Source organism: Malaclemys terrapin, chromosome 25 (genome assembly GCF_027887155.1).
Source record: "Malaclemys terrapin pileata isolate rMalTer1 chromosome 25, rMalTer1.hap1, whole genome shotgun sequence".
Lineage (NCBI taxonomy): Eukaryota > Metazoa > Chordata > Testudines > Emydidae > Malaclemys > Malaclemys terrapin.
In genome coordinates this window covers 4,071,554-4,086,280 of record NC_071529.1, presented here as the reverse complement: position 1 = coordinate 4,086,280, position 14,727 = coordinate 4,071,554, and the positions used below count along the sequence as shown (strand labels likewise).

General features: G+C 45.4%; 1 protein-coding gene across 3 annotated transcripts in view; it reads right to left on the bottom strand.

The window, feature by feature from the left end:
- Positions 1-389: 389 nt before the first annotated feature.
- Positions 390-14,727, bottom strand: part of NSF (N-ethylmaleimide sensitive factor, vesicle fusing ATPase) — a 165,357-nt gene continuing 151,019 nt past the window's right edge. For 2 of the 3 annotated variants that reach the window (XM_054014424.1, XM_054014426.1), the window contains exons 18-21: positions 8,277-8,411; positions 7,236-7,349; positions 3,032-3,087; positions 390-2,082 (exon numbers count right to left, since the gene is read on the bottom strand). In XM_054014424.1, the coding sequence (XP_053870399.1) occupies positions 2,067-2,082; positions 3,032-3,087; positions 7,236-7,349; positions 8,277-8,411 (321 nt within the window). In that variant the 3' untranslated portion in view covers positions 390-2,066. The remainder of the gene's footprint in view (positions 2,083-3,031; positions 3,088-7,235; positions 7,350-8,276; positions 8,412-14,727) is intronic. The other variant, XM_054014425.1, reaches the window with a different exon arrangement.

The window sequence follows — 14,727 nt, the reverse complement described above, 5'->3', positions numbered from 1 at the left end:
AAAGTGTGACCTGAGATGCCTTAAAGGGACCTGATGCTCAGAGGGGTCATGCCCAGGCTTTCTGAAGATCAGGACCCTTCATACTGTCTCAAGTTGGGCACCAAAATACTGAGCATCAAAAGATTATTCACTTTTGAAAATCTTGGACTTGATCTGTTTTTCCCTTTGCACATAAAATCCATTTGATCACTCCCTGTCACCGGCATGGGAACAACTGCAAGAACCTGAGCTTTGCTTCTGAAGATTTCCACAGCTGTATCCTAAAGAAAGACCCCAGAAACAGCAGTTTGAGGCTTGTGCCTGGATGCATCCAATATATCCAGTTCTCAATATGTACCAGCTCCCAACACCAACACATCCATCTCCCAAGGACAAGTCAGCCTCCTAAGTCATTCCAAGTATGTGCTTTTTATTGCATCCATGATCTACATTTAAACCATATAATATTTATGTTTCTCAATATCTCTTTGGACAAAAAAACCACAATAAAATGTTTACATAATTTAATCAGACAAATTAATACACTGTGTGCTGCTTTCACTAAGATGGGGGGGGGGGGGGAGAAGGGGACAAATGAAAGTTGCAAGATCATACACAAATATGGGAGGGTGCATACTGGCCACTGGGACTCACAAAATCACAATACAGCAGCACTCAACAAAAGAAGAAAAAATCAAGGAGGTAAGTTAAATGGCTAAAACACATGATCAAGTTCAAGTACACAGCAAGGTCTAGAGAATGGTTTGCCTTCAACCACGAGGCCAAAGGACATTCGCAGAGAAGGAGGTTGCTCCCAAACCCCGAGGGGTGTCTGAGTTGCTAGCCTTTGGCAGCTTTTGAAGCCTGCAAATGGCTTTGATTGTTTGCCTCACCCTGTCACGGGTGGGGAAAATATAGCAGCATGCTCCATGCACTTTGTTAAAATACGGGCGGAGCTCATTGACGGGGGAAGAGAATTCTCACTCAGTTATCAGTAAGCGTGTAGTGTGCAGGTGCTTTGCAGCCAAAGTTTGGTACATTGCTTTACCACAGTGCAAGAATGGAAACTGAGCCTGCCCTGGCAACACAAAGGGTCCTGCAGAACCCGGAGAACTCCGGAAAAAGAACGTGGGTACCCATCCTTTCAAAGGAGGAGAGGGAAGATCATTTTTTCCAACCCTTAGTAGCTCATCAGGAAAGCAGGATTAGTTAGACTGGTTAATGCCAGTTCTGGCTTCAATACCCCCCACACTGGCTTTTAATAAAATGTAGGTTCTCAATTGACATTATGAATCCGAAGATGCTTGAGTGAGAAAATTTTAAAAAATCGTCAAAGCTTTACAAAACTGATTCTTGTTTGTGTATCTAGCTAGGAAAGGAACCCATCTCTGCCCAATGCCACTCACTGCCAGCTGCAGCAACTATTACGGTTAGCCCCACTGGGTGAATGTCAAAGTGGGCTGTAGCCTCTCCATTACTGGGCTTTGCTGTCAGACAGTGACTGCCCTGCCTCGTGTTTCGAACCATCACAGAAAAACTAGTTCTGGCTGAAACAACATTACAGGACATCGTATCAGGCAGGATGGTGAAGTGACATCACAGGCTCAACAGCCAATCCCACTGGGTCATGTGACGACAGACACCTGTACAGGAAAGCATTCACCATCACAATGATATCACAAACACACTGCAATACACCTGCAGACTACACCACTGTAGGTTAGAAGTAGAACTTTTCTACAGAAAAGGTGCCATGTGGTATTAATTTAATGCTGGACATAAGTGTTAGCTTCAAAATTCGTTGGACACGTCCTCCATGATAAACCAGTGAGAATGTACTTTAGCGTGCACAGAAACAGAAGCAAGGTATTCTAAAGGAGACTGACCATTCCACAAGACACCAGAATATTTAAGAGCAAAAAATGGATATTTTATTTTGCTAAACATGCAAATTCCAAGTGGGATGTTGAAGGTAGATGAACATTTCACTTTGTCCAGTGGGTTGAACAGAAGAACACAAATCCCAGTGTATTCTCCAGCTTGGTCACTTCTCCAGCCACTGAGCTCTGCACACGGTCCGTCTCCACTCAGGCAAGCACACTACTGAAAAACAGACCACAACCGCCACAAAGCATGTCTCTCTGCAGACACCAACACCCAGACACAGCATGCACACAGCAGACATATCTGCAAACTGCTACCTCTCAAGCTAAGTTCTCTGTCAGCTGCGCGGCCGCGCAGCAGGCTCTCAAAGGCTGCGCAGGCGGGGAGAGACGCCCCTCTCTTGGCCCAGCCCAGCCCCGCCAGAGCTGCCGGGGAGAGGAGCCCTAGCTGGAGCTGCTGCGGTGAGAGAGGGTTGGGGGAAGTTCTCTCACCGCAGCTCTGGGGCAGCCTTCACCCAAACCCCTCATCTCCAGCCCCACCCCAGAGCCCACACCCCCCCAGCACCCCAACCCTCTGCCCCAGCCCTGAGCCCCCTCCCACACACTGAACCCCTTGGCCCCACCCCCACCACGCACCTAACAAAATTCATTTCGCACATAGCCATAAAAAAAAATGAGAGGGAGCATTGCCCCAGAGCTTCCAGTGCATGCACCGGAGGGCAGGCCTCTGTGAAATGATGTTGCCAGTGAGGACCTGGCACAGGGACAGGGAAGGCTGACAAAGCAGGACACAGAGAGAAAAATAAATAGAGCCATCAGCAAATGGCCAGATTCTGATGTCTCGGGGTTTAACTCCATTGGCTACAGTGGGACTACTCCTGATTTAGTCCAGTTAGAGACAGCAGATCAGGCACAAGTTTAACGCCTCCCCCGGATATTCAAGAAGGCAGAGAATTCAAACATGCTTTGGGTCCCTAATAGCTTTGGAGAGTCACTGAGGAACAGAATGATACTGGAAGTAGGAAGGGAAGGTTCAAAATGGAATTTAAAAGAGCTATTACAGCCCCAGAACCCAAGACTGCTGTCAGATACTCTGCTGCAATTCCTCTGATGTCAGGGGAGTGGCATCTGGGTCATGGAACAGCTTTTAAAATATTACTAGTACTTACACCCCTTCTTCTCTTAGGAGTGCCAGGAACTTTCTCACACGATACTCAGGATCCATCTAGACACAAAACAAAGATGAAGGGGTGATCATTAGCAGCAGGCATGGATTTACCAAGGACAAGTCATGCCAAACCAGCTCGATTTCCTTCTTTGACAGGATAACTGATTTGGTGGAAAGAAGGAATGTGGCGGATATAATATACCTGGACTTCAGCAGGCTTTTGACACAGTCCCAAATGATATTCTCATAAATAAGGTGGAGGAATGTGGGCTCAGTAGAACTGCCATTAAGTGGATACATAATTGGTTAAACAACTCCAAACACAGTAACTATTAATGGAAAGATGTCAGATTGGAGGGAGGACTCGAGTAGGGTTCCACAGGATTCGGTTCTGGGTCCGGTGTTGTTTAACATCTTTATTAATGACCTGGATGTTGGAATAAAGACCACACCGATCAAAGTTGCAGATGACACAAAGCTGGGGAGGGGGCTACAGACACTTTGGAGGAAAGAGCTAAAATTTAAAGGGATCTTGATAAATTGGAGAACTGGGCTACAGACAACAAAATGAAATTCAGCAAAGACAAATGTAAGGTGCTACACTTAGGGAAGAAAAACCAAACGCACAAATACAGACTGGGGGATAACTGGCTTGACAGCAGCACCGCTGAAAAGGATCTGGAAGTTGTGGTGGATCACAGCCTTGACATGAGTCAGCAATGCAAAACTGTTGTAAATAGAGCAAATACAATTTTGGGTTGCATTAACAGAGGCAGAGCATGCAAGTGACAGGAGGCGATAGTACCAATCTACTCAGCGCTGGTTAGGCCTCATCTGAGTATGTGTCCCATTTTGGTCACAAATGTATAGAAAGGATGTAGAGAAACCAGAAAGGATCCAGACGTGAGTGAAAAAGATGATCAGAGGGATGGAATGCAGCCACACGAGCAAAGGCTGAAGGAATGGGGTATGTTTGCTTTGGAAAAGAGGAGATTTAGGGGGGTCATGATAGCGGTCTTCAAATTCTTGAAAGGCTGCCCTAAAAAGATGGAGAAAAGTTGTTTTCTCTTGCCACAGAAGGCAGGACAAGAGGCAGTGGGTTCAAACTCCAGCATAGCAGATTTAGATTAAATCTCAGGAAAAACTTCCTCACTGTAAGAACAGTAGGACAATGGAACAATTTGCCTAGAGAAGTGGAATTTCCTTCACTTGAGGTTTTCAAAAGGAGGCTGGAGCCATCTGTCTTGGATGTTTTAGAGGCAACAAATCCTGAATCTTGGCAGGGGGTTAGACTAGATGACCTTTGCGGTCCCTTCCAATCCTATGATTCTATGAAAGAAGTCCCATAGGAAACAGGAGAGGCACTCTCCAGGCACTCATAACAGGGAAATGAACAGAACTAAGACACTCAGCAGTCTCAGCCATGAAGACTGAACACAGTTTGGGACTGAGAAATGAAGGCTAGCCTTCTGATTTATTATGAAGCCAGGGGAGAGGCTTTGTTTCTTTCGTCCCACCCAAGTAGGAGGAGTTGGAGTTATAACCATTTGGAAATCGGAGATTGCAGTTTCCTAATGTTTTATTTACATTTTATTGCATCTCACCCAGTTTGAATATAAGCTCCATATTCAGTTGTTTATTCTGTAGTCTTCAGGGAGGTTGGTGAAGTATGGTGGGCTAGTACTGGAAATACTCCACATGGACAGGCCAAAGTTTACAAATGCTGTAATTTTGGAACTAGGGAACCAAATATTCTATTTGAAGGGAGCACTCAGACCCACCCTTACCAAAATAAACACAAAAGGAGGGCTAGCTACAACATACTCACTGGCCTCCTGACCGACACTTGGATAGATACAGGATAATATTCAATCTGAATTCAATCTTGGCTTAGAGGAAGAGACTGAAGCAGTTCAATCTATTGGGTTTATCCCAGAGAAGGTGAAGAGGTACCTGAATGGGGAGATTTCAGTCCTAGAGCTCTAGCAGACACAGGCATAACTAGATCCAGTGACTGGAACCTGAAGCTGGACAAATTCAGACTAGAATTAAGGTGAACATTTTTAACAGTGAGGTTTCAGAGTGGTAACCTTGTTAGTGTGTATCAGCAAAAAGAACAGGAGTCCTTGTGGCACCTTAGAGACTAACACATTTACTTGAGCATAAGCTTTCGTGGGCTAAAACCCACTTCATCGGATGCATGCAGTGGAAGATACTGTATGAAGATTTTTTTTATATATATATATATATATTATATATATATATATATATATACACACACACACACACATATGACATGAAAAAATGGGAATAAAATACCTTGGCAAGTGGTGGATTCACCATCACTTGGAGTCTTTAAGGCAGCATTAGAGTCTGTCTAAAAGACACATTCAAGCTCACCCAGAAGGTCTGGACTTCAGGGTCACTTCACGTAGTGAAATTCCAGGACTTTGGCCATGTAGGAAGCTAGACCAGAGCAGCACAATGGTCCCTCAAGATCTCTGAATATGAACTTTCTCTTATCAGTTGCAAACATGTGAATTTTTTCCTGTATCTATGGCAACAAAGTGCAGCTGAGACTTGTGTGAAAACCGATGACTTTTTGCAATACAGAGATATCAAGTGTGTGGGAGACTGAATATAAAGGAGCTATGCAGAATTCAAATTACTTTAATTAATTAATGGCCGTGGATCACATTGCTACCAACCAAATGCATACCCAACATCTGTATAAGCCGCAATTTGCTCATTAGCCACCTCTCTATTTAATGTATTCAAGATGACTTGAACCTAAGTTAAAATGCTGCCTACTTTCCCTCAGGTTGGTCTGTCAGGGATTCAAATTGTCTACGAAATGACCACCTTGTTAAACAAAATCACTTTAAATGCTTGAACATGCACTTGGATTGTAAGCGACAACATTCTTCTAAAACATTTCAGGACAGCAGCCTGTTTCCAAGGGGGAAAACACCCTACCCCCTAGCGACACCGCTCACCACGTTGGTATGTAGCTGTGGGGAAAATCCAGTGCAATTTGATTCCCAGTGCCCCATTTCAGAACTGCCCTTACTCTGCACATTTTTAATCCTGGAGTTTTAAAAGCACCAATGTTCAAGGTCACAATCTAACTGAAGTCATTTCCCTGTCTCAGAAGAAAGTTAGAGAGGCATCTCTTGTCAAGATTTTAAGTAAAATTGGCTGTAACTGTACCCTGGCAGGTCTGAGCCCATTAAACACATTTAAGGCGTGTGAGCAATGACTTACTGACTTGCCTGTAGGTATGGAATTAAAAGTCAAGGGAAAGAGAGGAAAAAGTAATCTAGATAAATGACTTTATTCCCTCAGGTGACATCTAGTTAGAGCAGATCCTCAGTGCTGTGCAAGTTTTAACAGAATTGTGAATAGTGAACAGAGGGGATACATGACTCGTATGCTGCTGAAATATAGGCTTCTTCACTTATGCTCAGCGTCTCATAGGAAGATCTAAAGACAGCACATTCAGCTGCACCAAATCCATGTGATGAAAAAAAGGGGGAATGGGAGGGAAGGGTTCAAATGTAGAAGGGCTCTGAAATGTCAGGATTAGGCCCAAATGCTACACACACACTTTTTTAGCTCACAGACACAATGGAGTATGTGCCTGATGGCTAGCTTGCAGGCACAAGAGATGCAACAGTGGGGGGCTAAGAGCTACATATTTCTACCCTAGGCAATTCTTTTCTTTAAAGTGCTGAAAGTGGAAAATGAAGAGAACAGCTGGACAGCTTGACAGATTTATCTTCTTTCAGGGAAAGAGCCGCTGCACCTGCACAGGAAACTTTTTCATAACAAAATCCTCAATGATCACTATCTGCAATCTCAACTCATCACTTGTGCTTGAGAAGGCAATTCATTAAAGGTAAGTCAGCCCGGATCCTCTGGGCTGCAGACATTTCTCTGAAGACTAACTTGATACAGCTCCTGGGCCCTCTATTTTTTATAGATCTCTCAGTGGACTGAGACATGGCGCTCACTCTACTGATTGGAGCTGAAAACTGCTGTAGGGAAATCTGCAAGTAACACTGTTGGAAATGTACCATGTTCAAACCATAACAGACACAATGCAGGGCTCCCAATTTCACAGAGGCAAGGGTCTGTGGGCCAAAAGGTGCTTTCAAGAACGTTCTAGTCTCTCTCAGACACCCCTGAAGCAAAAAGCCTCTTACTTGTAATGACATCTCGATCAACATCAGCAGCTTCTTGATTCCGATCCACACTTTCTTCCCTTTGACGTGCTGTGCAATGGTGCTGCGCTCGTTATCTTTGAAGTTACCAAGCAGCTGGAAAGAAACCCAGAAGACAGCCAGCCACACCGGTGAGTGCAGAATTAGAAAACAGCCCTTAGCTTCGTCTCGGAAACAGTTAAGAGTAACTGCCTGGAGATGCTATAGGAACAGTCATACCAGGATACTTTTATGGCATAGCTCTTATCAACAGCATCATACAGAGCCAGCCTTTCATTGATTTACTTCCTGAATCTTCTATCCTAGGCTAGTCTTCCCCGTATGATAGAGTCTATAAGGAACATAGTGATGTGTCCTAGAGCAACCTTGCAAAACTGTTGTAGAAATGACCAGACAGAAACTACCCTTCATGGTGATGATGATAATGAAAATACTAACAGTATTTTATTTGCCCTTGTGAAGTAGCATTTTGCAAGGCTGTACGAACAATCTGATAAGTATTTACATCATCTGCTACAAACTCCACAGTTGTGAGGAGCAGAAACCAGCCATGGGCTTGATTCTGCGGGAGGCCAAGCATCTTTGGATGTGCTCAGCTTCCTCAGCCCCCACTAGGCAACTCAATGGGAAGTCAGTGCCTCGCAGGATTGGGCCCCATGAATTCAAATTTCAAATGTTTTGAGGACAACTCTGCTCTCTCTCTTCTATGCCCTTGGAACCGTTTCCAGCCAGCAGAAAAATGAAGTCACTTCCTCTCTGTATTTTTTCTCTCTCTGTATCTGCCTCCCTCTCTCTCCTGCTTTCCTTGCTATAGGGAACATTACATTCAATGACACCTGATAACTGGTGTTGGGCCAATAGAGCAAAGCAGGTCAGTGTTTCAAAATGGAGCTCTATTGCACTTTCCCCACAGACGTCTTTTGACTCCATTAATTAAGTGCTCTATTGCATGGATATTATTCACATTAACAGAGTAACTCGGGTGGTCTTTCAGCCGCCTTGACATTCAGGGGGTCTCCTTACCTCCAAGGCCTCCATCAGCTGCTCTCCTGTCGCAATACTGGGTACATGAATGGTGGTGCTGAAAGCATCTAGCATTTCCATTTCCTGCAGGACATCTTTACGGCTGGTGGTTCCAATGATTAAAAGCTTGCGACCCTGCCCATATAAGAAGGGATAAATGTCAAGAAAAAAGGAAAGCACAGGCATCACTCTTGGGGAGATTAGGTTAACTGTAAGGAAAACAAAGGGGGGGAATGGTGAGAAATGCTGCATAAAGCCCTACAACATATCTCTAACAGATTGAAAAATGAGAGGCATCAGATTTAAAATATTGGTAGTCACCAGCACAAATCTTTAACAAGACAATATCTAAGTATAAGGATAAGGAAATCAGAATCCTTCCTGCCAATCAGAAGAGACCAAAAAAGCCAGCATATCGGATTTTTTCTAGGTAGGGGTCAGAGTTCTTAGAATCACAGAATCTCAGGGTTGGAAGGGACCTCAGGAGGTCATCTAGTCCAACCCCCTGCTCAAACACTTAACACTCATTGAGCTGAATTAGGGCACTTACACCTCGCAGAGCTATAGTTTCTACCTGATGATGCTGTGGCTGTGATGACTGTTGTGAAACCTAGTACGAAAAGTTCCAGCCCCTTTCAGCATTTTTACCACTGGGTCAATGTAAAAAGGTCAGAAGCTGCCAGAGCTTCATATACAGAACTCCATTCCCCCCAGCTAATGTGGCTGGAGACAAGCCAACAAGACAGCACTTCATTGGATTATGTTCTGAAGTAGCGTTTTCCACAGCCAGGAAGGACAGACACCTAATCATTATTTTTTTAAGTCAACACAAAAGCTTAAATTCTGATGAAAATGATCTGAGTAGCAGAGAGGAGCCAGTCTGGCACAGCCGGGGCATCTCCTCACCCTACCACACATACTTCTTTTTACTGTTTCAGACACAACACTATGATGAAGGCACTCTCCCTCCTCCCAGGACATAGCATGCTGGACTCCTGAATAAAGTGAATAAGTCTGAACGCTAGTAACGGTAGGTGCAGTTAACATACAGGGGAGGCTTCTGGCCCATATTTATGAATTCTCACTAACAGCTCCCAAGTTCACATGACTGGGTACACACAGTGAGTAGGAAAAAGATTTGGGGGGTTGTGGTGGATAATCAGCTGAACATGAGCTCCCAGTGTGCCCCGGTTACATCTACACAGGGCTAAAAGACGCACAGCATGCCCGCAGCTGGCCCAGGTCAACTGACTCAGGCTCGCAGGGTTCAGGCTGTGAGGCTAAAAATGGCTGTGTCAACACTCGGGCTTGGGCTGGAGCCCGAGCTCTGGGCCCTTCCATCCTTCAGGGTCCCGGATCTTGAACATGTACACAGCAATTTTTCAGCCCCAGAAACTGAGCTGACCCAGGCCAGCCACGGGTTTTTAATCCCTGAGTAGATACCCACATACTCACTGTGGCCAGAGTTTATGCAATCCTGGGATGCATCAACAGCGGAATGTCAAGTAGGAGAAGAACGGTTATTTTACCTCTCTATTTGGCACTGGAATATGGTGCCCAGTTCTGGTGCCCTCAATTCAAGAAGGATGTTGATAAATAGGAGAGGGTTCAGAAAACAGCCACGAGACTAATTACAGGATTGGAAACCTGCCTTACAGAGTTAGACTCATGGAGTTCAATCTATTTAGGGTCGAAGACCCTGGATCCCTGCAGGCACAAGCTGAGAAGGAGGCTGCAGTCCTTGCAGGGCAGAGCAGAGAGCCCCAGCCAGGGTCGCGAGGAGGAAGATCAGTCCCAGGCTGCGGAGGAGGCCACCCTGCTGCTGCTAAGTGACTCCATCCTTCTTCTCCCAGTCCTGGCCAGGGGTCTCTGCTCCGCCAGGCCAGAACCAGCCCCTTCAGCACCTCGTGCCTGAGTGTCTTGGGCCCCTCCCTGCACAGGGATACGTGCATAAGAGGAAAAAGGTGTTACAAGCTTTGAAGAAATGTGTGATCTTGTTGCTCAGGAACATTTCCTGAGTATTTGTAGTGATGATGTAAAACAGTGTTTATGGGATAAAAAGGTGAAAACTGCTGAGGAAGTTGCTACTCTTGCTGATGAATTTGAACAAAGCTAAGCATCTATTAGAAATAAATCACAGGCAAGGGGTTTGTTTGGTGGGAAGAAGGGTTCCTGTTTTACCCTAGGAAGGAGGGTGGATGGGAGGCTGGGCGCTCACCTCCACAAGTCCTCGTCCCAAATCTCCTGTAAAAACAGAAGAGCCAGGAAGGTGCTATCACTGTAATTCCACTGAGAACCTGAGGAATAAATGCCCGTGCTGGGAGGGAACAGGCAGGAAGCAACTCATGGGAATGCTGCTACCCAGGGCACAGAGACACACCTCAGGCAATTGCCACTTATCATACAGGGTTTGTAAAAGTAGCCTCTGCACAGCCAGGCAGGAAGCACATAAAGGCTATGAAAATAATGGCAAGGAGCTCCTTGGGTGGAGGAATACAGGTGCAGACATTTCTGTGGTCAAGAGAAACGTTGTTTGGGAGAAAGACATGCTGCCAAGACAGATGGCAGAGCTTTTGTTAGTAGGTCACAAAATCCTTGTGCCTTTGGCTAAAGTGCACATAGAAACTGAGGATTTGGAAGCTGAACTGACGTTGGCAGCAGTACATGATAACCCGTCACAATTATTACTGTGGAACGACTTTTTCAATGTAGCTTGGGCTGTCAAGGGATCTGGCAGCAGCAAGGAGGAATATGGTGCTGAAACCCCAGAAGGAAAGGGCCAAGTCCCAGGAACTGCTGGATGAATGGGAGTGTGTCTCTTTAATTCCTCTACAGCAGTGGAAAATGGTCTGCTACCAGGTGCAGGTGTGGTTGAGACCAGCTCCTGCTGCCTCGTGGTTAAAGGCAGCGTCTCCTCTGAGGGGCAGGGGAGCGTGTTGCCTGTCAGTGAGGAAACTGTCCAGGTTGCTGGCTGCCAGCAGGTTGCAGCTGAGCAGGGGCAGACCTCACTCTAGGGTGCACAGGAAGATGTGTCCTAAAGGGAAGCCCAGAGGAGGGGGATGGGATCCTAGAGATCACTGAGGTGGGTGAGGGTTCCATGGACTCTGTAGCTGGAGGCAAACCCAACTCAGAGAGAGGGCAGGGTGTCGTGCCCGCCAGTGAAAGGGCTGTTCGGCTGCTAGCTGTGAGCCCTTCACAGCTGGACAGGGGACAGATCTACTCTAGAGAGCACAGAGGTGTGTCTTAGAGGGTGGCCCAGAGGGAGAAGTTGAAAAGGAATTTGGGTAAGTACAGGAAAGTCTCCTCACTGATTACATGGGAGGGTGTGCCCAGGACAGATTTGCTGGGTCGGCGTTTGTGCTCCCAGGCACCCAACCTGTGGATCAGGTTTTAAGAGCGAACTGGGTAACTGACCTCCCAGAGGGGAGCAGATATACAACTGACCTCTTCGAGACAGAGAAAGGGGCAACAGAGGGTACCCCAATCCAGATCCCACTTTTGCAAAATGCTATTCCTGATGTACTTGTGAAAACGAACTGTCTCTTTAATCCTACTAAAGACTTGAGTGTCAGTAAAAATGCTAATGACCCATCTGAGAAAGAGGATCCCAGACAAAACACTAAAGGGAAAGAAAGACCAGTACCTGAACACATACTATGGTTTAGGAAGGGGCTGCAAAACACAATGGGTATTGAACAAACCGGACTGTCTAAACAGAAGGCGTAGCATGATAAACATACTTGGAAACACCTCCCTGTCATGAAGTTGCTGGTACTGTTAAGCCTCATAATACACAGTTTGTTGGTTATGACAAAGAATTTGGTACTTATGGTAAATCCTCAAAAAATGTGTAAAACGCATGATTTTTGGAAAAAACTTTTGAACATGCTAGAAGTGGTAACAGAGACGTCCTATAATACTGCTTCTCAGCTAGTACCTGTAAACAGGCTTAGAGCTTGTCACAGCAGGGAAATCATAACAAACCTGAACTGCTGCGTGGAAGGGGAAACTGAGGCACACCACCTCATGGCATTGATGGCTAAATGCCAAAACAGCTACACTCTAAAAGATATTGATATCTGCATTATGGTAACAATGCCACACACCAGAATGTTTTCAGGCAACCTGGGAAAAGAAACACAGAACTTTGCAAAAACACATGTGGATGACACTCCAATATTTGGTAACACTTGGAAGTTGTATAATCAAAATCTAAAGAAGGCATTAGGCACACTGACTTCACACTAGTCAGTGACTAACCCTCTGGCAGTAATCTAAGGGGTGATGGCACCCCAATATTCACCACTGTCATGTAATGAGGATATGTTTTGTACAAAGTCTGTCTTGTGAAGTATAATTCTAAAAATCTTGATCTGCTAGACAGTAATATCTCATTGGATTGTATGTGCTATTGTTGTATGTGGTATGTGAAGTTATGAAGTTTGGCTATGTAGGTGTTACTGAAACATGTTGTGAGGTTGAAAACACCCACAAGCAGCCTTTTTGGTAAAACAGTAAAAAGGCCAGACAATGTTAATGGCTTATTGAGGAAATTCACACAAGCACCAGGATTACGCCAGGAACTGTGTACAACAGAAACCTCTCTGAGATAGCACTACACTATGGGAACTGTTTGATCCAGGTCACAGCAAACGAGCTTTCAAACAAGTGGGAACAAGATATAAAAAGGAGGAAAATGACATCATTCTCCCCGTGACAACACTCCTGGAAACACCTGAGGAATAAAGACTGAACAGGGGGGAATTGACGGTCCCAGACTAAAGGCATTTCTAGCCTGTGTATGAAAACTTGGGAAACCCAAGCTGTAAAGCCAAGGCAGCTTTTGCCTTAAGAATCTGCCAGCCTGTCACTCAGAGTGAGAAGTATGTTAAGATCAGTTTGTGGTTTTGTTTATTTACTAGATAATCTGCTTTGATCTGTTTGGAATCACTTAAAATCTATTCTTTTGTAGTTAATAAACTTATTTTATGTTTTAATCCAAACCAGTGTGCGTTTGACTAAGGTGCCTGCGGAAATTCTCAGCTTGGTTACCGCAAGTGTGCATGGTCCTCTTCACATTGAGGGAGAGGTGGACCAGGTGTTAAACCCATACATTGGCCAGATTTGACCAGGGAAGGATGGTACTGCTCTGGGGTCCAAGGCTGGTGGTTAGGGAGCCTGCATGTACCTGCAGCTAGGTGTGTCCCTAGCTGTGGGAATGCTGGTGAAAGTGCAGGCTGGGAGAGCTTTGCAACCTCTCACAGCAGCACAGTGTGAGAGGGAGCCCAGGCTGGTGGGTGAGAGGGCTCAGTGGTATCCCATCTCCAGGTGGCACCCTGGGGGAAACCCATCACACATTCCCCCTACTCCTGCTTGCTGCCAGATAAGCCATTCCAAAACTGTGTAGAATTTGTAGGAAGATATTAGTAACTTCAATGGGAACACAGCAGCTATGTATAATTGACATACTGCCTGCATCGTAATCATAGAAGACTAGGGTTGGAAGAGACCTCAGGAGGTCATCTAGTCCAACCCCCTGCTCAAAGCAGGACCAACCCCAACTAAATCAGCCCAGCCAGGGCTTTGTCAAGCCGGGCCTTAAAATGATCCAACACAGAGAAAATGTCTGACCCTTTGGCATAATGCCATTCAGAGTGGGCAGAATTAAGGGAGATGCTGCTATCAGAAAGAAGTTTAACAACAGTAAGAAACTTTCCTTTTTGCAGCCCCACATCTCCGCAAATTCTGAGACATCTGGGAAGTAGAGAGTAGTGAACAGACAGTGGGAGGGTAAGGTAAGAAATCCAGCAATAAGATGGAAAAGGAGAAAAAGGGGGGACACCCCCCCTTTTTGGGTTAAGAATTGTTCAAAGGGCAACATTATTTTTGGGCCACCACCAGCATATTTCTGCCAAAGGAGACCTCTGCTGATGCTAGTAAGTCCCGTTTGCAGTGTCTGATGAAGGTGTTGGCTGATGACCATGTGGATGCTCTTACTTGTTCCACACCCACAAGGCAGCTAGAGATCTCACAGCGTGTGCTTTGATACCTTCCAGAGCAAGGGTCTCTCACGCCTTGTAGGCGTCAGCAATATAGAGCCTAACCCACCTAGTGATGGACAATGGAAATGCCGAGTCCTTTACATCTAGGCTGGAAGGACTCAAACTGGGCACTGGATTTTCTTGTGGATGGAGGTAGAATTTCAACACTTTTTTGATATCCTCTCTGTCAGATGTTGCGGCTTCGGACAGAATGAAGGAAGGACGACTTCTTGGGAAGCATGGAAGGGAGAATTGCATAGATAATGCCACCAGCTCCGATACACATCTAGCAGATATGATAGCAACCAGAAAACAGGTTTTTATGTACAGGTAGAAGGCTGTCACTAAAGTCAGGGGCTTAAAGGAATGATCTTTTAATGTCTTCAAAACACAGTGGAAGATCCCATCTT